The sequence below is a fragment of the Chrysemys picta genome, chromosome 21 (assembly GCF_011386835.1).
Source record: "Chrysemys picta bellii isolate R12L10 chromosome 21, ASM1138683v2, whole genome shotgun sequence".
NCBI lineage: Eukaryota > Metazoa > Chordata > Testudines > Emydidae > Chrysemys > Chrysemys picta.
In genome coordinates, this window is record NC_088811.1 from 7,531,530 (window position 1) to 7,557,464 (window position 25,935).

Here is a 25,935-nt window from a genome sequence, read left to right on the forward strand (position 1 = left end):
GAGCAGCTTGATATTTATTTCAATGGGAACTGTAGGTGCTCAGGTGCTGCACCTTCATTAGTGGTTTTCCTGGAGTCAAAGGGGCTGTTCACATGAAGAGGGGGACTGTTTGAAAGCAAGGGAGGGCTAGATCTGGCCCAATATTCCCGTGGAACAGTAAATCGCTCTCAGTCAGGAAATGACAGGTACTATATGAAGCGAGTTGATTATTTACTACCAGGTTTCCAGGCATGGCAACCATAAACCCGTGACATGCCTTCAGTGTGGCTATAATTCACAGCCCAGACTGCCAGCCTCCCAACGTGACCAGCTGTTACTTTTGGTTTGTTAGGAAGATTTTGGTCTTTGTCCATTTCAATCCGCCCAGGAACCAGCCCCTCCGGTCTGTTTCCAGGCAGCCAGCAGGGGACGAGCGACCTTGTCCGGTTCATTCCCGGAGCAGGGTTCGCGGATCACGTTTCCACGCCGCCTCGGACGCCAGGACTGGCGCGTCACCTGGTTGCAGAGAAACGCGGCGCTGGTTTAGGGGGAGCCGGGAGCCCGCTTTGAGATCACCTGGGCAGCCGCGCGGTGCGGGGTTCGTGTGGCCTTTGGAGCAGCCCCGCCTGTAACCCGGCGGGTGCGGGGGCCGGCTCCGACTCACGGGGTCCCTTTCACTCAGCCGGGGGAGGAGGCGGCACCGAGGAGGCTGGGAAGCGGATTCACTCCCCCTCCCCATCCAGAGCAACTGGCAAAAGCGGGTGGCTGCCGCCGCGGAAGGAGGCGGCTACGAACGCAGCCCAGCCAGCTCCCCTCGCCAGCCGGCTGCGTGCGGGGCTCTTCCAGCGGCGGTCGCCTCTTGCCTCTCCGGCGAGCTCAGGGGCATGGCCCGCCTCCGCTCGGCCCCGCTCGCCCCCTCTCCTCGCCCGCTGGCCGCAGCGGCGCCGGGCACCCGGCCGGGCTGGGCACCGCTTGCATTTCTCCCCTTGAGCAGCTAGAGAGCGGTGCAGGGAATGAAATCCCCGGTGCAATAGCCAGGAGCGGAGCTCTCCCTTCCTGTTTGCAGCCGCGCCGGACTGGGGGCGGTGAAACCCAGCGAGTGACTGGTCGCTCCGACCGGGGCTGGATCTTCCCCCCTCCCCGGCCCCCCCTGCCCCCCTCCCTTGTCCTCGGAAGCTTCCTCCCCCCCCTCTCCCATGGCGGAGACTAAAATCATCTACCACATCGACGAGGAGGAGACCCCCTACCTGGTGAAGCTGCCCGTCCCCCCGGAGAAAGTCACTTTGACAGATTTTAAAAATGTCCTCAGCAACCGGCCTGTGCACAGCTACAAATTCTTCTTCAAGTCCATGGACCAGGATTTCGGGTGAGTGTCTGTGTGTATAACCCCCCCCCCCATGTCTCCTAGCACTGTTTATTATAGGCACTCCCTAAAATGGGGGAAGGGGGGGCGAATATTTGTGTCGTCCCCCCCCTCCGCTGTCAGCTGCGATGGGCTTTAAACCCCTCCCGGGAGCGACGCAGCCGAGCGCACCTGTTCCCCGCGCCGGGGGGCGCAGCTCGCGTGGGTCGGGAGGGGGGGACACTTTCCATTCGGGGGGGGTGTCCGAGGAGCGTTTGTTTGATATGGGGGGGGAATGGAGCAAACGCCCCCAAGCCTGGGAGATGGGGGCCGTCGAGAGCAGCCCCCCCCAGCAGCTGTGGCTGGGGGGGGGCTGGGATCGCGCTGGGGGGTGGGTGGACCCCTTGAGGGGGCTGCCTGGGGGGGGGCTGTTGCGCTTCAAGGGGTGCCCGGGGAGGGGGCTGGGGCAGCGCTAGATCCAGCGGGGCTTGTGCCCCCCAGCGGGGCTGGATAGCGCTGGGGGGGGTTCCCTGAGCCGTGTCACCCCCGCGGCCGGGGGGATCCTGGCACCGCGGCGCCGGCTTCGCGCTAGGCCCGGGCAGCCGCCGCCGCTGCAGGGACCGGGGGAGGCAGCTACTAACATGGCGGCCCGGGCTGGGGAGGCGGCGGGGCTGGGGGGGGGGGGGCGGTCCGGGGCAGCCCCCCTCAATACAGCCCCAGCACTGCCCGGACGGGGGGGCGGGCATGGGGGCAGACCCCCCCCCCGCGCCAATTATCCATGGGGGGGCTTGGGGGAAGCTTCCCCCTCCCTCCCCCAGGGACACTCACCCAAGAACTAGGCATAAGGGGCCTGGCCCTGCCCCATGGCTGTGCCCCAGCAGGGGGACAGGGCATCTCCCAATGCCAAGGTCTGGGGCAATTCCCGCCCCAATACCCAGGCACAAGAGGGTAAGGGAGGGTCCTTATTCCCCTACCCAAGTCAGACCCACAGGGAGACCGGTTCATGGCCCTTCCCACATGCAGGTATCTGCCTCTAGTAGACTGGGCCAAAAGCCTTTCTCCTCCTCCAGGCGGCTGCTCCTAGGAGGCCAGGCTGCCTCCCGGACATCCCCCCTGGGAAATGGGAGAAATTCCATTCCCCAATGCCCGGCTAATCACCCCAAAAGAGAGGCAAATCCTCTGCCCTGGCGCTAGCCACGGGGAGTTGGCTGGTGTCCCGCTGAGCAAGCCCTCTGCTGCTCTCTGCACACTGAGCATCTCCGCTCTCCCGTAACCCTGTCCTGTCTCCTTATACCTCTGCTCTGGATAGTCTGCAGGACACCCCAGTAATATAGCATAAAGGATATGACCAAGAATATGCTAACCGACGTATTCAAAGGGACTTCCACTCTTGCAAGTGCGGAAGCACCTTTGCACACACCCATCAGGTAGCTGTTTCCTCTCGGAAGTGATCGTTTTCACCCCGCGGAACGTATAAAAGCTGATGAAGATGAGGGGCCAGATTTTCATTAGTCCTCAGCCTCCACTATTAAGACCAGATTTCTAGTGGGATCTGTGGGTGCTGGACACACTTCTGGCCCAGCTTTCCCTCGCAAATGGGGGGGGGGGGTTGTATGCTTGAATTTGTTTGTATTCATATATTTAAAAAAAAAAAAAAGTCCAATGCCCTTTGACAGTTTGTCATAAATCAGCTTTCAAAGTGTAGTAATCCCTCTGTAATACACAGCTGCACTTTTTGGTCTTGGATGTTTGTATCTGCATCTATCACTGGCGAGACATCTCTGCATTTTTAGGTTGCTTTTGGAAGAGAATGGATGAAACATTTGTCAAAAAGTAACGTGATCTAATGCCTATAGCATCACTAACATAATAAGTTATGAATATAGTGCCTGGTATCTAAAATGACTCTATTGGTAATATTCATACCGTCTTAAAATGATATTCTCTTTATTGCTTCTTGAAAGCTTGAACCCTGAAGCTTGTTTCTCCATCCGCACGGGAACATGTTTCTATGCTGAAGGGTGTTTCTTATGTGGTAGATTGTTTATATTGGTTTGTTACTGAGCTGCTCATTCACTGATTTATTTATTTCCTAGAACTTGGAAACGTTTATTTTGAAAAAAGTACATCAAGAATTAATTTCAAAACAAACACATGGGGATGTGTGAAATGGTCCAGATGTTAGACCAGCCAGTTGGGCCTTCTGAAGTACTTGCTTTTTAATAGCACAGTTGAGTACAACTTAAAAATATGTATATCATGTTGGACAAGCATAAAATTTGCCTGTCCCTTAAACTTGCAGCACCCTTCATGTAGAAAAATGGGATATTGAGGGATAGCCTTAAAATGCTAGCTCTTCGGGTGTGTGATCCAACCTCAGTAAAACTGGGCTGGATTCTGAGTTTGCTGGGACTGCAGGTAAAGTCACTCGTGTAGTGCTGTCCTTGCTCTTTGGCCAGGTGAAGGATAGTAATTAACAAGCAAATCCTGTGCAGGGTTCTTGTTTGTTTCAGTTCCCTTACTGACTGGATTTTCATCTCTAGCCGATCCACTTGCCTGCTTGTGAAAATGGAGTTGGCTTAAGAGTGGGGAGTTGCAAATGTACAGTCGGATCTTGGATCCGTCAAATTCGTGTCCCTTTAGTAAACAATATTCTCCAATACAAATATACGAAACAATCGATACTTTGTAAAAGTGACGTGTGGGTGTGGGGGGGAGAATGGCTGCAGTTAAGTTGTCTGTGCTGCCGGTGAAGTGTGGAATCTCTGCTTGGTGATACCAGGGGAAGCTCGCATCGTACAGTGGCAAATATGAGGGTGTTTGGTTGAAGCCGTTGTCTTAGTGATCTTGTAAGATGGAACTGGAATGGTTTTGCTTTTCTAAGTAGCAAAGCTACAAGTTTGTGAATGGGATTCCCAGACATTAACACCACCAGCTTAAATTATAAGGTGATAACATGAAGCAAGATATGTTTAGCAAACTCAAAGCTAAAGGTCATACTTGGTCTCTAACTGCTGCTGCCTTGTGAATGTAGTACACAGGATAAAACTTAATTCCATTGCCGCTCACGTGCGGTACCTGGCACTCCACCTTTTGAAGTGCCTGTGTGCAGACGTGCTGAAAAATTGGCAGTTCCAAGGTTTCTACTATATTCTGCTTCAGGAACCAGCAGCAAAAGAAAAGCCAGACCCAGCGTGTGAGCTAGAGGATCTTAAAATTTTCTGAGGGGGGGGGGGGGCTCTCCAAAATATATAAAAAAGGATTTTTAAAGTATAATCTGCTGCACTCTTCCCTGAAATTAAATAAGAACCTTTGATATCTGTGAGGGTCACCACACAAAATGGTAACAGTTTGGATTGCTGCATTTATTGGCTCGGTAGCAGTAGTCAGCTGGCAAAGTGCTTGATCCTAAAGGATAGATCAGGGGTCGGCAACCTTTCAGAAGTGCTGTGCCGAGTCTTCATTTATTCACTCTGATTTAAGGTTTTGCCTGCCAAACTTTTAACTTTTTTACAAGGTCTCTTTCTATAAGTCTTTAATATATAACTAAACTATTGTATGTAAAAGAAATAAGGTTTTTAAAATGTTTAAGAAGCTTCATTTAAAATTGAATTAAAATGCAGAGCTCCCCCAGACTGGTGGCCAGGACCCAGGTAGTGTGAGTGACAATGAAAATCAGCTCGCTTGCCGCCTTCGGCATGCGTGCCATAGGTTGCCTACCCCTGGGATAGAGCATCCACAACTCCTGTTGATGCCCGCTGCATCTGGGGCAGATGTTGTCTTTCCTAGACTGTTCCTTCATGCATCAGCGCTAGTTTTGTTGCAAGATGGGTCTCTCTAAAAGCTGAAGTTGTTTAAAGGTAAACATCAAAGTTTTTGTGCTTAAACCCCAGTTGAAGTTCCTAAATAATATATAACAAGATATGACCGCAATCCTTGGCTCTTTGAGGGTAGAAGGGTCTGCCAGCATGTATCTGACTGCAAGATTTGGGCCTGTGTGTAAATTTAAATGGCATTTACTTCTCTTTCCTAAGCTTCAGCTCACAATGAATTTCTATGGGCAAGTTGAAAACCAACATAAAATCAGATCTCTAATGGAAGAGCTGATGCAACATTTAACAGTGCTAACACCACCACAATCACTTGTCTTTTTTTTCCTTCTGTGACCACTGGATTTAATCAATTGTGGGGTACTGTGAACCTCTAGTGATGCCCTTTTCACTTCCCTTCTTGATGTAAAATGTCATCATCTTATAGCAGGGCTCATTTCTCCAACCACCGATGGCTTCTCTGCATGAAGTTCATCGTGTAGTTGGTGACTGGGGCAGTCATTGGGGTTTCCTTTTAGGGAGGGGGTATGTATATGTGTGTGTATATAGAATTCTTTAAGCAAGTAGTTATCTTATTTCAGGATCCAGTTCAAAACTGTCTACCTTGTAATGTCACTACCTGGATTTGCTCCATCCGAAACTACAGACCTTCTCTGAACCAAATGTAGAAGTGCCATGTCCCTTAGACTCCGGGACCCAGTGAGCCCATTTCTGGTCCGAGGGATCGTATGGATGTGTAAACTATATATGTTTGTTCGACGGGGTTCAATCTAAAGCCCTGATCCTGCAAACATTGATGCACACGCTTAACTATATGCATGTGGGTAGTCCTGCTGACTTCAATGGGACTGCTCATATGATTGTCAGCTCATGGCCAACGTCAGTAAATCCTAGGTGTTGTGGGACTGAAAGGTGTAAGTTACTCCAATGTAGTCCCTCCTCTGACTTTGTTCCTGTCCCCAGTCCATTAGCACCAGCCTCCTCTTTATCTCCCCCCCCCCTCCCTCCCCCAGCAGAGTTGGTGCAAGAGCCTTCTGTGCAGCGCCTATCATCTGGAACAGCTTTTCTCTGTTCCTCCACTTTATCTCCTCTTCCCCATCCCCGGCTTTCAAATCTCACATGAAAACAAGTTTTTCTCCTTTGTGTGTACCTCTGTTTCTCTCTCCTGCTGTGATTATTCCACTCTCTAACTGTGGTGGGGAACTTTGTAAAGCATTTCAGGATATGGTCTGTATGAATGGCTAAAGACTAAAGAAGAACAGGAGTACTTGTGGCACCTTAGAGACTAACAAATTTATTAGAGCATAAGCTTTCGTGGGCTACAGCCCACTTCTTCGGATGCATATAGAATGGAAGACTAAAGCTGTGTTGTGTTGTAGATGCACTGGAGTAGGAAGCTATTGGCGCAGTAAGGGTAGTGTCTGCTCCTGTTTAGGGCTAGTGTCTCTCATAAGCCAATATGCGATCAATCAGCCTTGTCTACTGGTCCTACTAAACTTTTATTGCTTCCTTTATAAACACAATTACATATGAAAAGCAGAGGGAATTGGAGAACCGATTTGCGTTTTGGCTGTCAGGACAAAGTATTAACAGTAAATATGGGTTTGTGTTTTTATAATCTTGTATCCTGAAGGGTGCATTTTTTTTCAATAGCAAACAGGGAACTATATCTACAGTTTCCACGAACAATCACAAGAATTGTCTGATTTCCTCTGAACAGCCCTGAAAATGTTCCCTGGGGAATTTTTTTTTTCTTTCTGTTCTGTAAGAGGTACTTAGATTTCATTTAAAACTGAAATGTTCCTGTCATTTGGAGTTCTCTCGCGCTAGACTTCTGTTCTTGGCATTGCTGCTCAGTGGCCGTGCAGAGCTATAATTTGGCAAGTTGACGGCTTGGCAGGGCGGTTTATACATCCCAATATGGAGTGAAAAGTAGTTCTGGTGTTCGGAAGGCAAATGTTTTTGTGCAGAAGTGGAGCCTTCTTCCGAAGCCAGCGCTCAGGAACTGACTCTGCAATATTGCACATGTTGTTGTAATTATGGCCCAGCCTTTCCTGGATCCTGAAATAATGTAATAAATAACTGTTCCGAAATAATGTATACATGGAATTGTTTCCAGCCAGGAATGACCAGGGTTATTTAGGGCAGAGAGAAGTGGTGGTAGAACAGGGGCCTTGTTACACAGTCTGTTTCATGTATCTATGCTGAGTGTTTGGCCAGCCTTCAGCATGCTGGTCGGAAAACATGGCAGAGGAGGTTCTAGGGATCTTTCTGATTTAGTTAGGGCTTAATTTACTAAGGCACAAAGTACGTAATGTTACAGCCTCAGCCAGTTATGGCAGTGTAAACCGTAGTGATGCACAGGTATGATTCAGAAAAACTTAACATCACTTGAAGTCTGCTCATATCAGGCTCATAATAAATGTTGTGTCTCCTCCTCCATCTCCCATGCCTGCTGATCTCTGCACCCACTGGTGGGGGCATGGATTTGTCTATACTTTGAAGGTACAGTACTTTCCTGCTACCTTCATATCTATAGCTCACGATACTATATGAATGCAAATATTGCCTTATAGCTACAAGACATCGTAGAGCTCCTATTTTCTAATGTAAGATTGCTGACAACTTGCACTCCCTTTGAAGTCAGTGGGAGGTGAGGGTGGTCAGGACATTGCAGGGTCAGGCTTTATGAGTCTCTTAAAAAAACCTGCTCTCATGGCCCATGTCTGTTAGCTGAAGAGCAGCGTCCCCTGGTTTTCCATTGGAATAGTGTTGACTCTGAGGTTATGCCCATGCGTCCTTTCAGTCCTTTGTCTAATGCAGCTTCACTGATTTCTTTTGCAATTATTAATTTGAATAAACACACTACATTAGAGATTTTTTTGGAATTTTTAATTTAGTCAAATGGAACCACTTTTTTAAATTTAAACTCTGATGGTTGCACAGATCTTACAGCTCAGAATCCAGTTTATTCACGTGGAGTGTCCATAATATCGGATGGGCACATATATTTCCAACTCATCTCCTTTGTAAGGAAAAGCTCTGGAAAAAACCTAGTAATTTATTACGCTGTAGGACACTGTCCAATAATATGTGGTTTAGAGCTGGAAACTATGAAAGCAATAAACTCAATGATAAAGCAATTAATTACAGGACGGCATGTAACGTTATCATCCTAAGATAAATGTATGGTAACACATGTTGAGATTTAATTTTATCCAGTCCCTTACTAGCTAGCACAGGATACAGCAAGACAGGATTGTTGCTGGCAAGAGAGATACAGAGGAAGAAGTATTCAATCTACAATGCGTAACCTGGGCCACATCCCAAGGTTTATATTGATGAATGTGCCCCATGCTCCAGGGTGTCTGCCCTGTTGTTAATTTCCTAGCTGTTTAACCAATATGTCAGTAGGGTTGGAACAGCTGATTGTCTTCCTGTCCCCTAATGGTGGTACTGAGGGACAAACCTTTTCTGTCAAGGACCTGCTGCTCTGGAATCCTCTCGCCCAATGTACAAGAAACCAGAATCTATTCTGCCATTCTTCTGGGAGAGATCAGGATCTGCAGAATCAAGAAGTGACGTTCTATTTATTAAAAAGCAACAGAGGGTCCTGTGGCACCTTTGAGACTAACAGAAGTACTGGGAGCATAAGCTTTCGTGGGTAAGAACCTCACTTCTTCAGACCACGAAAGCTTGTGCTCCCAGTACTTCTGTTAGTCTCAAAGGTGCCACAGGACCCTCTGTTGCTTTTTACAGATTCAGACTAACACGGCTACCCCGTCCACGAAAGCTTATGCTCCCAGTACTTCTGTTAGTCTCTAAGGTGCCACAGGACCCTCTGTTGCTTTTTACAGATTCAGACTAACACGGCTACCCCTCTGATACGTTCTATTTATTGTATGTTCTTGGGGAGGATGTAAAGAGAGGATTGATTTCTGGATCCCCTTTGGTATCTCTGTATTGAAAGATGTTGCTATCAGTTTTGTGTAAGATCTTCACTTACATGATCTTTCTGGTGCATGAGCCTATATCCGTGAGGAGTTATGGTTTTCTTTGTACTGCGCCTTTTAGAGGGGAGCAGTCTTGCTGGTTGTATACGGTGGGGGAGATGTGTAGAGCAAGACAATTCATGGTGGAAGATCTTCCAGCATGAGGGGTTCACTCTGCATACGCTCCTGTGAAGACTTTCTCTGGGGTGTGTCTTTGCTTCCCCTGACTCTAATGCAAGTCATCTAGTCTGAGAAATGGATCTATGTGGAGATACAGAACAACTTTGTTAGGAGCTGAAAGTCTTTTGAGCTCATAAATACATTTCTAGTCCATAATTCTTCTAAAAATGAGGGGATAAAAGCTTTGAAAAGTAGGTCCTCTCTCTGCTAGAAAAGGAATGTCATCATTTAAAAAAAATAAAATAAAAAAAAGACAGTTCCGCCCCCATGTAGTAGTTAAAAACTTATGCCATTTTCCATTCTAGTCACAGAGAATTCTGCATATACACCTCTACCTCGATATAACGCCACCCAATATAACACGAATTCGGATATAACGCGGTAAAGCAGTGCTCTGGGGGGGAAGGGGGGAGCGGGGCTGTGCACTCCGGTGGATCAAAGCGAGTTCAATATAATGCGATTTCACCTATAACGCGGTAAGATTTTTTGGCTCCCGAGGACAGCGTTCTATCGAGGTAGAGGTGTACCACATTAACAGGAAACACTAGAGCTGGTTAGAAAACTTCAGAGAACAAGAAACTGAACAAAATATAGGAACAAAAGATGTGTTTAAAAAGTTTTTGATGTGTCTTGCTCATAAATACTCCAGGGCAAAAAATGTCAGTTCAATGGCACTTGGTGTCTGGGCTGCAAAAGAAACATTAACATGTATCCATATTTTGGCGAAATGTATGACCAGATGTAAGGGACCAGGGCGAAGGCGGCACAGGCTGGCCTAGCATTCGTGACTGGACTGCTGCCTACAAGGACAGTCACAAGGTGATAGTCAGCGAGCTGGGCTCAGAGTAATTGCTAGGCAAGAGTCGGGGTCAGAGTCAGGCAGGAGTCGGAGACTGGAGATCAGAAAGTGAGGTGTGAGGCCTGGAGTCGCAGCAAGCTCGAAGTCTGTGTGGTTGCCTGGACAACTTCCTGGCATACCCTCCAGAGTTAAATAGTGAGCGTGGGCCAATCAGAAAACCCCAGCGTGCTGTAACTCCTGGACCCATTGGGTGGTACTTCCTGTGGTGCATATTCTCCACAGTGCTCTGTGCGCCCTCTGCTTGGTGGCAATGTGGGGAACGTCAGCTGTCCCAGGCTCTGCAGACCTGGTTCTGGTCCCGGTCCCACAGACCCTTCCCCAAGGAGAGTTAACTGTGGACTTGTGACCACTTTGAATATGAGTAACTACATTCTGCTTCCATAAATTAACCAGGGAGTTTCTGCTGGATGAAGTGTTCTTCTGGCCTCAGCCAGCTCCTTTCACTGGTGCTCAATCCCATGAATTTAAATGGAATTAGAGCAGTCCAAACACTGCAAAGCACTCTGGGCAGTGCCGTATTATTGCCTAGGCCGACAAATTTGCAGGGGCGGAAGCTCCCCTCCGCACCCCGCCCCCCTGCTCCAGCTCACCTCCGCCTCCTCTGCAAGCGCGCCACCGCGTCCTGTTTCTCTCCCCTCCCGGCTGTTTCGCAGGGCAGGGAGGGAGGGGGGAAGAGGGGGAACGCTGCGCATTGGGGGAAGGGGCGGGGCTTTGGGGAAGGGATCCAATAGGGGAAGGGAGGGGTGGAGTTGGGGCAGGGACTTTGGGGAGGGGGTTAGAATGGGGGCAGGAAAAGGGCGGAGTCGGGACGGGACCAAGGCGACAATTATTTCCCGGCCTAGGGGCGGCAAAATTATTAATCCGCCACTGACTCTGGGGATCCATTGGACGGTATTGGACTTTGCTTCTATCTATGAAAGTCATGTCAGGTTATTGTTACACAATACTGAGGAAATGCAAAGTCTGTCAATATTTTTCCTACTAATCTTTCTCTTTGTACTTGAAATGGGAGTGTAGGTTTTAGCAAGAGGGTGAACCCGTTGGAGTAAAGAGGGAGTGAGTTCTAATCCCATTTTTGACTATGACTCAATCTATGGCACTGATGAAGTCATCAAAACCCGATTCAGCAAATCACTTAAGCGCATGCTTAATTTTTCGCATGTGGGCTGCGATTTTCAAAGGGGTCAAAGGAAATTAGTTGGCTCATTGAATTCCTATTGCAAGTCAATGGGAGGTGGATGCCTTTACTCCTTGAGGCCATTTTGAGAATCCTAGCTATTGTTTTGTGAGACTTCAGCATGTACTTACGTGCTTTGCTGGGCCAGGATGGAGTTAGACGTGTGAGTAAACGTGTTGAAATGCCGTGCTGAATTGGAGCCGTAAGGCCAAGTTTCCAGAGTAGCTGGGATCCTGCTGCTCCTCCTGCCTTCCAGGGGGCAGACGGTGCTCAGCACTTGTCAAATCAAGCCCTTAACATCTCTTCCTCAATTTCCCCATGAATGATATTTACCTCCCTACACAGTTTGAGGATTAAATAGTTATGACTTTATTGTGTGTGAACAAATCAATGAAGAAACATTGATCTACAGTAGCTGAGAATCTGGCCCATTAGTTTGTAGACCTCATCAGAACAAAATGAATGGGTGAATTTTTAATCCCTCCAGACAAGCTTGTTTAGCTGAGCTAATCTTATTAGAATTGTAGTGCAACATCTAACTCAACTAGTACTGAAAAGAAGAGGAGTTTAATATCATTCACACAACTCAATAGCCGTTATGATTGTGAAACTTATTCTCCAGCAATGGAAAAATCTGTCCAGATTGCAAATAGGTTACTTGGTATATTCCTTACTCAAATCTAAGAGTTTGTATTCTAACATAATGGGTTAGGATCACTTAATGCGTAGAATCCCCAAGGTTTTTATAAACTAAATGAATAAGAGAACAGTAGATAGCTCTCAACTGCAGGTTTAGGCCTTGACCTTCCAGCTTTTTGCCAAGTACAGACTGTTGACCCTGTGCAGAGCTCTACTTCAATTAAACTCCACATGGGCACAGTGGTCCACTCAGGCACCAGGGGTTTCAGGCTTGGGGGCATTAAATGGTAATACCATCATGTAACAAAGGTGCATGCAAAGAGTTACAAAGGGAGCTCACGAAACTGGGTGTCTGGGCAACAAAAATCGCAGATGAAATTCAATGTTGATAAATGCAAAGTAATGCACATAGGAAAACATAATCCCAACTATACGTACAAAATAATGGGGTCTAAATTAGCTATTGCCACTCAAGAAAAAGATCTTGGAATCATTGTGGATTGTTCTCTGAAAACATCTGCTCAACATGCAGCAGCAGTCTGAAAAGCGAACAGACTGTTAGGAACCATTAGGAAAAGGATAGAAATAAGGGTATGTCTACACCACCCGCCGGATCGGTGGGCAGCGATCGATCCAGCAGGGGTCGATTGATCGCGTCTAGACTAGACGTGATCAGTCAACCCCCGAGCGCTCTCCCGTCGAATCCTGTACTCCGCCGCCGCGAGAGGCGCAGACAGAGTCGACGGGGGAGCGGCAGCAGTCGACTCACTGCAGTGTCTTCACTGCGGTGAGTAGGTCTAATACATCAACTTCAGCTAAGTTATTCATCTAGCTGAAGTTCTGTAACTTAGATCGATTTCCACTCCCAGTGCAGACCAGGCCTAAGACAGAAAATATAAAAATGCCACTATATAAATCCATAGTACGCCACACCTTGAATACTGTGTGCAGTTCTGGTTGCCCCATCTCAAAAAAGGTATATTCAAATTGGAAAAGGTCCAGAGACGAGCAGCAAAAATGATTAGGGGTGTGGAGCAGCTTCCATACGAGAAGAGATTAAAAACGACTGGGACTGTTCAGCTTGGAAAAGATATGACTGATATCTATAAAATCATGACTGGTGTGGTGAGGGTGAATAGGGAAGTGTTATTTACCCCTTCACGTAACACATGGACCAGGGGTCACCCAAGGAAATGAATAGGCAGCAGATTTAAAACAAACACAAGAAAGTACTTCTTCACACAACGCACAGTCAACCTGTGGAGCCCACTTCCAGGCGATGTTGTGAAGGGCAAAAGTAAACTGGGTTCAAAGAAGAATGAGAAGTTTATAGAGGATAGGTCGATCAATAGCTATGACTGCCAGAAACTGGGACCGGATGACACAGGATGGATCATTGATAATTGTCCTCTTCTGTTCACTCCCTCTGAAGCACCTGGCATTGGCCATTGTTGGAAGACAAGATACTGGGCTAGATGAACCATTGGTCTGACCCAGTATGGCCGTTCTTATACAAATTAGACGGCCTCTCTCTTGTAAATGCCTAAAAAATAAATTCCAGTGCAAATATCTCTTTCAAGTGGTAAGTGTGTTTGAACAGACGGTGCAACAAATTAGTTCCTTTTAAAGTTTTTCCCTGCCCCAGGTTCTTTTAGGCCTTATCTGCCTATCTCTGCTTGTTCGGACTATTATGTAACTGGTTCTTTTGGCCTACAGACGTCAAAGTTGTCTTAAGGTCACGCTCAGCTGTTCCACGTGATGTAAACAAACATGGCTGCTCAAGGAAATAAATGCATGACCCGTGACAGGGCTGTGACAAGGTTTTATAGCCCTTATCTGTTTGTTGCTCACGTAACTCGCATTGCAGGGAGGGCCCAGAGCCTGAAGAACATAGGTAGCAGCAACTTTGCTTACTCAGGGCTTGAGCCAAAGCCCAGTGCAATCAATTAGTCTTTCCATTCATTTCAGTGGGTTTTGAGTCAGCAGTTCCTTCGCTATCTAGTTCATGTTTTGAATTTGCAGTTTGTTGTGAGCAGGGCCGGCTCCAGGGTTTTTGCCGCCCCAAGCAGTCGTCCCCCCCCCCCCCCCCCCCCCCCCCAAAAAGCCGCGATCGGCGGCAGCTCCACCGCGCCGCTTTCTTCTTTGGCGGCAATTCGGTGGCAGGTCCTTCCCTCCGAGAGGGACAGGGACCCTCCGCCGAATTGCCGCCAAAGAGCCCGACGTGCCGCCCCTTCCCCTTGGCCGCCCCAAGCACCTGCTTGCTCAGCTGGTGCCTGAAGCCGGCCCTGGTTGTGAGTACCAACGGGAACAGATGTTTTTTAAAGTCAGATCTGCCAATATTTCAATGAGCGTCACCCACAAAAATGTAGGTAAAACAGGTGGCTGAGTAGCATCAGGAGAAGGGATACATTTATCAGAGGCAGGGAAATCTTCCAAAGCCTCCCTTCGATTTGGCGCTGGGATTTTAACTAGTTACTGCACTCAGTGGTAGCTAATAAGACTTCTGTGATTTAGGATGGTGTCTCGACTGGAGCGATTCTCAACCTTTATGGGCCACTCTATAGGTCTGCCAGATGGGGGCCTTGACTGGTTCCATGGGGCAGCCACTTGCTCCTATTCTCCTGAGTGTGCTCCAGCCTGAAATGGAGCTTGGTCTGCTCCAGGCCCTCATGCAAGAAGTGCAGCTGTCCCAATCCATGGTGAGTTGGAGAGCAATCAAAACTGAGGTCCACGTGCTGTTCTCAGTCAAACCAGTGTCACTGTGGAGTAACGGAATCACTTAGAGCACAATTTGGGCCTGAATATCTCGGCCAGGCAGCAGTTGGGTCCAGGAGGGAGTTTTCAGCCTTAAGGCAGGGAAGGGAAGCTAGGTTAAAAGTCACACAAGCCTGAAGTACTGATGCCTGGGACTTGAGCTCCAGAGGTAAAGCTTGTTCTGCCACTGACTTCCTATGTGACCTTGGGCAACTCACTTAAGTCCCAGTTCAGCAAGGCATTTAAACACACGTTTGGGTAAAAAGTTAGACATGTGACTAAGTGCTTTGCTGAATTGCTAGGTGTGTGCTGTGCTTAGAGCCTTGTTTGCTGTTTATAAAATGAGGGCAGTCGAATTTCCCTTCTCCAGCTTTGTCTGTCTCATCGGTTTAGATGTTGAGCTTCTAGGAGCAAGGACAGTCTCTGATTTTTTTGCACAGAGCCTGCATAAGTGGGACCTTTAATTTTGGCTGGGGGCTGTAAGTATTATTGTCCTGCAAATGCTAAATCATAAAGGTATATGTACCAATCCCTAGCACATACCGCCCAAAGCCTATGCGCTTGTAACCATACTAGCATACATGTATTTTGCCAGATTCATTCTGATGCTTCTCTATAGTGCAAGTCGCGTCTTATTTTAAAGGTCCAGCTGTAGTATAATCAAATACTTAAAACAGCCATTGTTCTAGTGGCAATAACCTGGATCCCAAGGACAGCCCTGCTCTGAGGGCGGAGTGTTATATTTATTAAAAACTAGTGCTATGAAAACATGCCAAAGGGATACAATAGATTTGGCCCACTTCCTGTGGCTAGTGATCTGCTGTGAGACAAGCTAGAAAAACAATGTAGTTACTATTCCTGGAACTAAACCTCCCCCACAATGTGTGTATAGTCAACTATCCTGTAGGCAGGTAGCCTTACTATAGCTTTGATTTAACCACACATGTAGATTGTGCAGCTGTTAAAATTATTAAGTGTCTCTAGGAGTGAGGTTCAGAACACATCTGTGGGCTTACTGCTCCTGTAATGAAGAAATTTGTTTGTGACGTGAGTGGGATTAAATAGGGTTTATTAAAGAATAATTTGTTGAAAGATTATCGTCTTTCTAGTCTGCCAGAGAGAGAGCGAGAGAGCAGAGCAGGTTCACCAGGAGGGGATCCATGTCTACATTTTCAAAATCAACCTTAAATAGCATGGGAACAGATTAAAGATGGGATTAAGGAATTCATTTACATGCAGTTGTAAAACCTGTAAAGATTGTCATGGTATATTGGAGATTAATACAGCAGGCTGATTTGACTTGGATTCTGCTTGCCTTTGGGCACGTGCCTGGGGTTTTTGAAAATAGGCTTGTTCCTGCTTGTCTTTGGGATTCTACTTGAAATGCAGCTGGTAAGTGACTGTATGCACCTTTGTCAGTTATCATTCTGATTGCTTTGCAGAGTCTCAGCTGTTGGAGATGTTAGAGAACCAAGAAATTGCACAGTTTCTTGTGTGTATGTGGAGGCTGAGTTGACATTACTGGCTAAAACTAATTTGTGGGGGAATCCTCTCAAAGGCATGAAACTATCTACAGTGTTAGTCTTTTTTGCAACTGCTATACTCCAGCAAAAGCATATGGAAGCTGATGAGGTGGTATAGCTGTAGAGTGTGTGTGTGTGTGTGTGTGTGTATATGTATATGTATATGGAATTTACTTCTTAGCTCATTCTACATCGGGGTCGGCAACCTTTCAGAAGTGGTGTGCCGAGTCTTCATTTATTCACTCTGATTTAAGGTTTTGCGTGCCAGTAATACATTTTAACGTTTTTAGAAGGTCTCTTCCTATAAGTCTATAATAGATAACTAAACTATTTGTTGTATGTAAAGTAAATAAGGTTTTTAAAATGTTTAAGAAGCTGCATTTTAATTTAATTTTTAAATGAAGAGCCCCCCGGACCGGTGGCCAGGACCTGGGCAGTGTGAGTGCCACTGAAAATCAGCTCGCGTGCCGCCTTTGGCACCTGTGCTATAGGTTGCCTACCCCTGTTCTACATGGTGGTAGCTGCCAGAATGCTCTCCTTGTTCTTCCAGCCTGCATCTTCCTTTGAATTTTGCTGCGTGTGTCAATTCAGCTGCCTTGATAACTGAAATTGCCTCTCCCACATTTTCTCCAGGAGTTGGAATTTTTGAGTGTTTATCCCATTATAGTTGGCTGCACCCTATGACTACCAGTTCCAAAGGGCAGGGGGATAATGAGCAATACTGAATGTACAGATACATTGCAATAGGTGCCTTTCTGCCTGCCATGTCCCCATAGTGTCTTGGTAAATCTGCTGACCTGATCGCTTGTATGGCAAGAACTGAGTTTCTATAGGAAACCCGATGAAGAGCAGAATATCTTGCTGGTTCCTATGAGAAATGTTAACCCCAGCAAGCTTTAAAATGGAATGCCTGCTTGTGCTCGTGCCAAAGGGATCATCCCTGGCTTGTAGAAACGCTCTTGCATATAAAAGCTCATCGCTAAGCGCAGCCTGTTTTACTGAGTTTTCTTCAAAACAGCATCTTGAAAGGGTCACAGTGTATTGAGGAACTTGAGATACAACGCTGTGAAATATTCTCCATGGGTATGATGCATCCAGTCAAGTGGTTTTGGGAAACCGTCAGTATCAGCTTGAGACACCAGGAAATCACAGAACATAAAAACTTGCTGGACGGAAAGTCCACTTGTTGAGAAAACTAACCCCACTGTTCTTGTTCCGTTACCGCTTCTTAGATGTTAACTGACTGTACGTGATCTCTCCCAGGAGGATGGAATGTTGGGCCCAACTGGCTGTCTTGCTTTGAATTGTTTAACAGGAGCAGTTACAGTACGCCAATGGCTCAGCAAGTGATCCCTTTCTGGCTACAAGGAAGCTTAATGGGTGCTGAATTGCCCATGTAGCTAGCTCTAAAGAAACTTTAGAAGTGAGCGCTGTGTGGAGTTTTCTTTCCCAACCCCACTAGAGTCATTGGGAGACTCTTGGTGAGCGTTCCTTGTATTCCTTCAAAAAGTCCTCCCCATAGCCTTCAAGTTCTTCCCCAACCTCTTTGCCCGCAAGCTCCGTTCCTTTTCCTTCTGTCTCCAAGAGACTTTTGCTTTAAGTGATGACCACTCTAAAATCGTGATGAATTCTGATAATTTCTTTTCTAAAACACCGTCCCCATTCATAACCATGATGGGGAAACGACAGTACTTCTGCCAGGAGAAAAAAGGCATCCATCCGTGCTTCTATGAAGCTGACGCTTGCCTTGGAGACTTAATAGATCTCAAGTTAACTTATCCCATACCCTGATCTCCTTCTCACTGTTGTCTTGAATGCCTTGTAATGATTCGTAGGGATTCCTGGTTAACAATTTAGAATTCCTCCCCAAGGGCCCAGATTGTTAATTTGCATACATTAACTAGTAAGTCTGTCGTCTTTCTTGCTACCTGGTTCAGCTTTACCATGGGTAGAATAAACGTGTACGGCAATTGCAGCTGTGGCCTGAGACAACAGTGATGCTCCGGTGTGGTCACCTGCCTTTGAACTGAAGTCAGCTGAGGTCTGTCTGTTCCATTGCCCTCTGCTTTACAGTTGGCTCAGGTTATCAATCCGCTTTTTAAAGGTGACAAGCCTTATTGGATTTGTTTCCGTAAGAGGTCCTCACAACACTGAGGCAGATTCCCCCAAGTAAATGAGTCCATCACACTGTCTGAGCTAGGTGAAGGGGAGTGGCTTCCTTCCAGTTAGCCTAAATCAAGTTCCGATATGTGGCTCTGTGAGGTCAGGGCTGGGAGCTGATCTGCTCCTGGGGTTCCCGACCTACTTTATCTCCACTTAATCGTACAGCCTGAAAACCTTACCCAAGTCTGCCTGTCCGCATGTTGTTCTCTGCCAGTAACTTCCCCGCGTAGATCTTATCTGAGGCAAACCAACTTTTTCCATTAAAACTCTTAAGACCCACTTGACAAATCTCAGCTCAGATACTCTGATTTCTCCCAATGCCTTTTCTGGCACCTCTGTTCACATTGAGGGAGCAGAGTTTTGGACATGAGCTGATAACAGACTATTGCTTGGTTTTAAAATGCAGGACGTCAGCAGGCCTCTTTTAGAATCCTGCACGGGTATGTGCTGGAAGCGGGAGTTGTGGAATACTACATAGGGTTACCATACGTACGGATTTTCCCGGACATGTCTGGCTTTTTGGGCTCCAAATCCCCGTCCGGGGGGAAATCCCAAAAAGCTGGACATGTCCGGGAAAATCGGGACATGCGGGCCGGGTGCTCGGGGGCCAGGCCAGCGGTGCCGGGCCGGGGGCTCGGGGGCCGGGCCGGCGGAGCGGTGCCGGGCCGGGGGCTCGGGGGCCGGGCCGGCGGTGCCGGGGGCCGGGAAAGCGGTGCGGTGCCGAGGGCCGGGCCGGGCCGGGAACCGGGGGAACCTGCTTCAGGCTTCCTGCGAATCAAATGTTCGCGGGAAGCAGGGGAGGGGGCGGAGACTTTGGGGAAGGGGCGGAGTCGGGGCATGGGCGGGGCTGGAGGAGCGGGGCCGGGGCCCCGTGGAGTGTCCTCCTTTCGGAGGCACAAAATATGGTAACCCTAATACTACAGTATCTCAATAGGTTACAAGCACTAACAGTTGATTATGAATGCAGCCATAAAAAGTACCCAGTAGAATTTATTTTGGAGAGGTTGTGCTGGCAAAACCCGTATGCTGACTAACTCTGCAGAGAACAATGTTGAGGTGGTGAAAGGACCAAGGATAGGAAAGAAAAAGCTAAGTGTGCTTTGGAGGGTGAAGTTGTGGCCCTTTTTGATGATGATGGTTTAGGGAGTCAATACAGTTCCCGCACGTGCTATCCACGGCGCACTCGCATTTGGCACCCAAATGGAAATAGTCATTGTGCTAGTCCCAACAGGCCAGTTCTGTAGTTGTGTAAATCTGGAGTAACTCTTTTGACATTGATGGAGCTGCTCTGGATTTTTAACTGAGATCAGAAGCTTTCCCTTAGTCACTTTTCAATAACTTACATTTAAAAAGAGGAAGGACTCAGACGCCTGCCCATGTGATGGGCGAGCAGCCTGAAAAAGTTTGAGTTTCAAAACGGCATCGTCCCTTCATAATATGTAAGCACAAAAAACGAAGTCCCTGCTTAGAGTCCAATCCACTGGCTACTGAAATCCTTATTGAGTTGGATCGGGCTCTTACATGGGACCACAAAACTAATTTCAGGTTGAGCATGTTTAATTTTATTTTAGATTTATAGCCACCTTTTTAGCTTCCAGCACTGCCATACATTGGTCCTACGACAGGCGTGCTATTGTACATGCATATTTTTATATAGAACAAAAACCTAGAAACTCAAATTGTGAGGACTCAGGGTAAAATTTTATCTGAAATGCCTCGGCTCCTAAGTCATTTTTGAAAATGAGATTTAGGAGCTTAATTCACTTAGGTGGTTTTGAAAATGTTCCCATTTGTCATATTGAGCTGTGGCTACATTAACCATGTACAATACTATATTTAAATGCATAAACCTACTTGTGGAATGAATCTAAGCTGGCATTATTTTTTTTCATTTTCTATGTCGTGGGGTGGGGGGGAGAAGAACTATTCATGGGGAGTGGGGGGAGAATCAAGTGCTAGCCTGTTTCACTAATGCACTAGTGGGGTCCTGCCTGGGTCTGGTACCGTTCAATATTTTCATACGTCCATTAATGACATGGAGAATTTGTGGATGACACCATGGTGGTAGGGGTTGTGCTAGCACTTTGAAGAGCAGGATTAGAATTGAAAATGACCAAGGCGAATTAGAGAATTGGTCTGAAATCCACAAGATAAAATTTATAAAGGTAAGCGCAAAGTACTACCCGTGGGAAGGGAAAATCAGCTGCACAAACTACAAAATGGGGACCGATTGGCTAGGTGGTTGTTCTGCTGAAAAGGATCTGCCGGCGATAGTGGATCATAGGAGCCAGTAAGTCAGCAGTGTGATGCGGTCGTGAAAAAGGCTAAGATCATCCTGGACTGTATTTACAAGTGTGTTTGTATGCAAGGCAAAGGAGGTAATCGTCCCACTTTACTTGGCACTGGTGAGGCCTCAGCTGGAGTCCTGTGTCCGGTTCTGAGCACCAGGAAGATGTGGACAAATTAGAGAGTACAAAGTAGAGCAACAAAAAAGATCAGGTTTTCTAAACCTTTTATCAATAGGAAAGGGTTTTTTTTAAAAAAAAAGGGGGCATGTTTAGTCTTGAGAAAAGAAGCCTGGGTGGGAGGGGTGGGACCTGACGACAGTATTCAGGTATGTTCAGGGTTGTCATAAGGAGGATGCTCAATTGTTCTCATGTCCACTGAAGGTAGGACAAGAAGAAATCAGTGTAACCTGCAGCTAGGAAGATTCAGGTTAAGATATTAAGAGAAATTTGTGAACTCTAAGATAGTTAAGCTCTGGAACAGGCATCCAAGGGAGGTTGCGGAATCTCCATCCTTGGCGGTTTTTAAGACCAGGTTGGACAAACACCGGTCAGGGATGATCTAGTTTACCTGGTCCTGCCTCTGCACAGTGGGTTGGACTAGATGACCTCCTGAGGGTCCTTCTAGCCTTACGTTCTGTGACTCTGATTCCATAATACTGGCCTTCTCCCACCATTTGTCTGGTCTGTTTAGAGCTAGGACAGTTTAGTGGGTGTCGTGTGTAGCACACTGTGACTTCTAGGTACTGCTGCAGTACCAATAAAAATCTATGGCACTCGAGCCTTCATGCCACAATAAAATGTACATGTAATAGATCCCTGCCAGATAGGAAGAGCTGATATTTCATTTGCTTTTGTTATAGTAGGTGAAGCAGATACTGCTGTATTGTGTGTGTGTGTGTGTGTGTGTGTGTGTGTGTGTGTGTGTGTGTGTGTGAAATTAGCATTGAGATGCCATGATAGGAAGACCTAGATGGATAGAGCAGTTCCTTTTAATCAGTGGAAAACCAAGCAAGGTGTGTTGTGGGTGCTAGGCTATTTGCACAGCCAGAGGTCCAGATGAGTTCTATTATTGGATACATTTGGGATATCTAGTCATGAAAATTAGAGGTGAAAAGACTCTATCTCCTGCCCCTTCACTAGAGTAGGCTCGTTCAGTGTACCTTGTAAACTTGGGGAGAGGTCGGGGGGGGAGGGGTTGGAAGAAATCTTTTCCTGATGGCCTAAAATTGGGACATCTGCTCACCCTATACATGACTGTTCTGCAGCCAGTGCTACCGTGGCCTTTGAAAAGCTCAAAAGTGTTTCTTGATTGCTCCCGGTTTGCCCCAGTGTTTGCACTCAGTTTGCAGAAGGATTTCCTTGCAGTTTACTAACACTGACCTGTAATAGGAAACACAAACTGCTATTTTGTATTCAACACAAAGCCTCTGTTCCCAGGTGGGTTAATGACTAATTCTTTAACCCAGGCGCGGGATTGTCTGCAGCCACGGAAAGCGAACAGTATCAGCTGTAAACAAAAAAGGGAGGCTTGCCTGCAAACTAGCTTCCTTATACAGCAACAGGGGCTGGGGTTTAACTTAGTCCTCCTTTAGTAAGGGAAGTTTGCATTCTGATGTGTTCCAACTTCTCTGGTGGTCCTCAGTAAATACCAGCGTATCTATCTCTGAGCCTTCTGCATCCCTTGTTAGGGAAATGCAATATATTTAATGCAGGAAAGATTCTTGCTATAAAAAACTTATTGTTGATGCTTAACAAATGTCCTCCGTTCTCTACGAGATGCAAAAATACATTCCCAGGCATAAGCAGACCAAGCAATTGCTTACGGCCCTGAGCAGCGTGTGTGTGTGTGTGTGTGTGTGTGTGACGGAGGGAGGGATATTTCTGCTTAGGTCCCCTAATGGCCTGGCACCATCTCTGGTCCCAGCCCCCAAAGAATTTACAGTTTAAGGAGGATGGATGTTGAGTAAACAGGATGGGCTGGGAAGTCCCAAAGAAGGAATATTGATTTGTTGAAAGAATTTTCAGTATCTCTAACGTATGCTGTTACATTTTTGTCATTCACTTGGCTTGGAGGTGACTCTGGACTTATGGCTTCTTTTTCTGCTTCTAGTTGCTTTCATTTGCTGGTTCTCGCTGCCGCAGAAAAATGCGTAGGTGGCTCTTTCCAGTGCACTCTGTGTTGGATTAACTCTGCTCCCATTGAAGTGAATGGTAAAGCCTTCTGCAAATCTCACCCTTCATGTTCAGAACTTAATTGTAGGGGAATATGTAAACTTTAAAGAGCGTTTTCACTGAAACCTTAAACATGAATTGAAAATGTTTTTTTCCTAATAGACTCTGTTAAAACAGGAGCCTTACTTGAAACCCCACCTCTTGCTCGTACACCCCGCCCCCAGAAAATCACAAATTCCTTCTGAAAATTCAGACACTCTGGCAACTGAGGGCCAAAATCGAAGTTTTTTTTGTAAAATATTTTTCTTGCAAAGTGATCTGCAATGAGCTGCTCTCTATTGTATGTATGTTTTCGCTGAACACCTCCATTAGGCAAAAGTGGCTTTGCGTCTCCCTGATCCCCGGTCCAGGTTGGTGTTCTAGGTGGGCTGTGGATCTGCTACGTGACTGTTAGTTAGATCCTCATCTTAACCGTCTCAGCAGACTGATGAGACCGAGTTGAGCTGTAACTTTCCTTTCAGGCTTAAGTGCTCCATCTGCACTTTAGCATTTCCTTGGGAAATTAGCAAAAAGCTCTTGAACAGGTGGTTTCTCGCGCTCCCGTTAGACAAATGGAATCTTGTCCCTTTTTTATCCAAGAGTTCCAAGGGCAATTGATTTTTTTGTTTTGTTTTTTAACTTGGCATTGATTTTGACCAATGCCTTTTATTAAAGGTGTCAGACTAAGTGCAGGCAGTGCTGCATTTAGATTGCTCCAAGTCCTACTTTGTCACTGTAGCTGATGAGGCTGGTAATGTAGCTTAGAAAGAAAACTAATGGCAATGGAATCAAAATAGCCACTTAGGAGCATGTTGACAATAATAAAATACACGAGAGCTGTCGAAATAAATCTGCTTTTCCAATAAGAAAAGGGCTCCACATTGAGTCTAGAACTGAGTTATCCCAGAAGCTGTCTAGCCAGCCATATCTTACCAGGGCAACTGCATAACAGAGAGGCTAAGAATCAGTCTTGTGGGCTCAAATGCCAGAGTTGTCACTGCAAGACCCCAGCTTAGGGAACTCCTTTCCCAGAAGAGGTGCCGGAGAGCCCGGGACAGTGGCTGTGTCTAACGGCAGGATGCACCTCTTCCCACTGTACCTGCGTCTTTCTGTCCCCAACTAGTACTTAAGGCCTGAGCCAAAGCCCATTGAAGCAAATGTGTCTTCCCGTGGATTTGAATGGTCAGGAGCATAATGGAGACCCTTGGGAGTGGAGGAAAAAGCAAGAAGAAAACAGAATTCCTTTGGGAAGAGCAACATGGAAAGAGTTTGGTAATCAGGGAAAGGGAAGAATAAGGGACCTATGGATCGTCTCATTGCTGCGTCCAGCGTTTTCCAGTGCTTGAGTGTCCCATGTGGGCAGGCCCCCTAGAGATCCCAAAGATGGAAATGTCTCGGGGGCTGGAACAATGTGAATAGTGCAGGGTGCTGAGAGCCACTGAACCAAACTGTAAACCCTGCATGTGATTGGAAACCGCTTCCAGCCAGAGGGTGCGGCAGTCCCCCCAGCACCGGTGGAAATGTCTTTGAGGAGGGAGCCTCTGTTAGCATTTGAAACGTTCTCTCAATTCACGGTGGCTCCCCCGTGGTCCCCCGGGAAGGGAAATTCTGAGCTCCTGACACGCCCTTGGCTGAACTGTGGCGATCCATCCCTGGGAACAAGAGAAGGAGTCAGGCCCAGCTTGGGGACGCCTTTCCAACCCAGGAGCTGCACCCTGCTGTCTCCAGAGTGGTCGTCCTCAGCAGTACAGCGGCTTGGTTCCTCACCCCAGCGGTGGTTGCTCTGTCTCGAGGTCCGTTACCCACGTTTCAGCTCTTCAGGCTTGGCAGGGGCTGGTATGCATTCACAGGAAAAACAAGCAGTTAGTCTGTAAAAAACATGAGGCACTGATTGTGCACCGCTCCGGGGGTGCTCTGCATTGCTTCTAGGGCAGAGGGAGGTTCCAGGCTCTCTCGTCTGCATGCCGATGATTGTGGGCCAGGTTGCCTCGCCCTACACTTGGGGAAAAATCTTGCATCATGTGCTGGAAACCACCCTCCCCACCCCACGCACAAGTTGAAACATAAGGAATTTCCACCTTCTTACCTTTAGAGGCAGCTGGGTCTCCTCTCCAGTCTAGAATGGCTGGGGGTGTCTCCCCCTCCCCCAACCTAAAATGCAGGCACTTCTCAGGGCTATATTCACGGAAGTCCAGTGCTTGGGTACAGCATCCCAGGCCATCCCTTTCTCCGATGGCAGCCCAGCTCCTTCAGGGGGATGGAGGAAAGAATCCAACTACTGCCCACATGCTGTCCCTATTGGCCAATAGTCTCAAACACCCCAGCTCCCCCTACATCCCTCAAGGGGATCTGACTATGTGGAGGGCCAACCAGAATCAGATAACAAGGTCTGCATTATCAGGGGTCAGCGCCACAGTCCCTGTGGGATTCAGGGATGGGACAATACCATGGGAAGCTTCTCTCCCCTGGGGCAGCCTCCTTCTGTTCCTCTCGTCCCCTTCTGACCTGGGGTACTCTAACCTCCCAGCACCCCTCTAGAGAAGCTCTCAGGGCCTGCTGCTATTCCTCCTCTACCCTATTCTTCTGTCCTCTCCCCAGCTGCATCCTTCCCACGACTCTCCCACTGAATGGCAATACAATTCTTCAGTTTAAAAAGTCCACCCCTGACTCGGGTACCAGAGCCTGCTAAATAATGGGTATGCCTTGTGCAGGCTCCTGAGGTAAGTCTTCAATGGCTGGTTTGAAAGTGGTGGGGAGGAGGGCCTTGAGTTATTTGATTTGTACTCATTTCTAACTCTTTTGCCCAATGTGATTTTGAAATTTGTCACGATTCCGACCCAGCTTCGCCCACAGTTCACATCCGCCCGGCTGGGACTGAAGCCCACTGCTCGCTGGCCACAGAGTGTCAAAAGAAGCCCGTCTCTTTTTCCATCCTTCCCCTCTCTTGGATGGTCTCTCTCTCCAAGGGCTTAATAAACTCCTCCTCCTCAGAACACCT

The 25,935-nt window shown here is 47.3% G+C and overlaps 1 protein-coding gene across 5 annotated transcripts in view; it reads left to right on the plus strand.

The window, feature by feature from the left end:
• Nucleotides 1–237: 237 nt before the first annotated feature.
• The window catches only part of DVL1 (dishevelled segment polarity protein 1), a 180,806-nt gene continuing 155,108 nt past the window's right edge, over nt 238–25,935 (plus strand). The window contains exon 1 of one of the 5 annotated variants that reach the window (XM_065574790.1): nt 238–1,345. In XM_065574790.1, coding sequence (XP_065430862.1) covers nt 1,176–1,345 — 170 coding nt within the window. In that variant the 5' untranslated portion in view covers nt 238–1,175. The remainder of the gene's footprint in view (nt 1,346–25,935) is intronic. The other 4 variants (XM_008167283.4, XM_008167284.4, XM_005292908.4 and 1 more) reach the window with 4 other exon arrangements.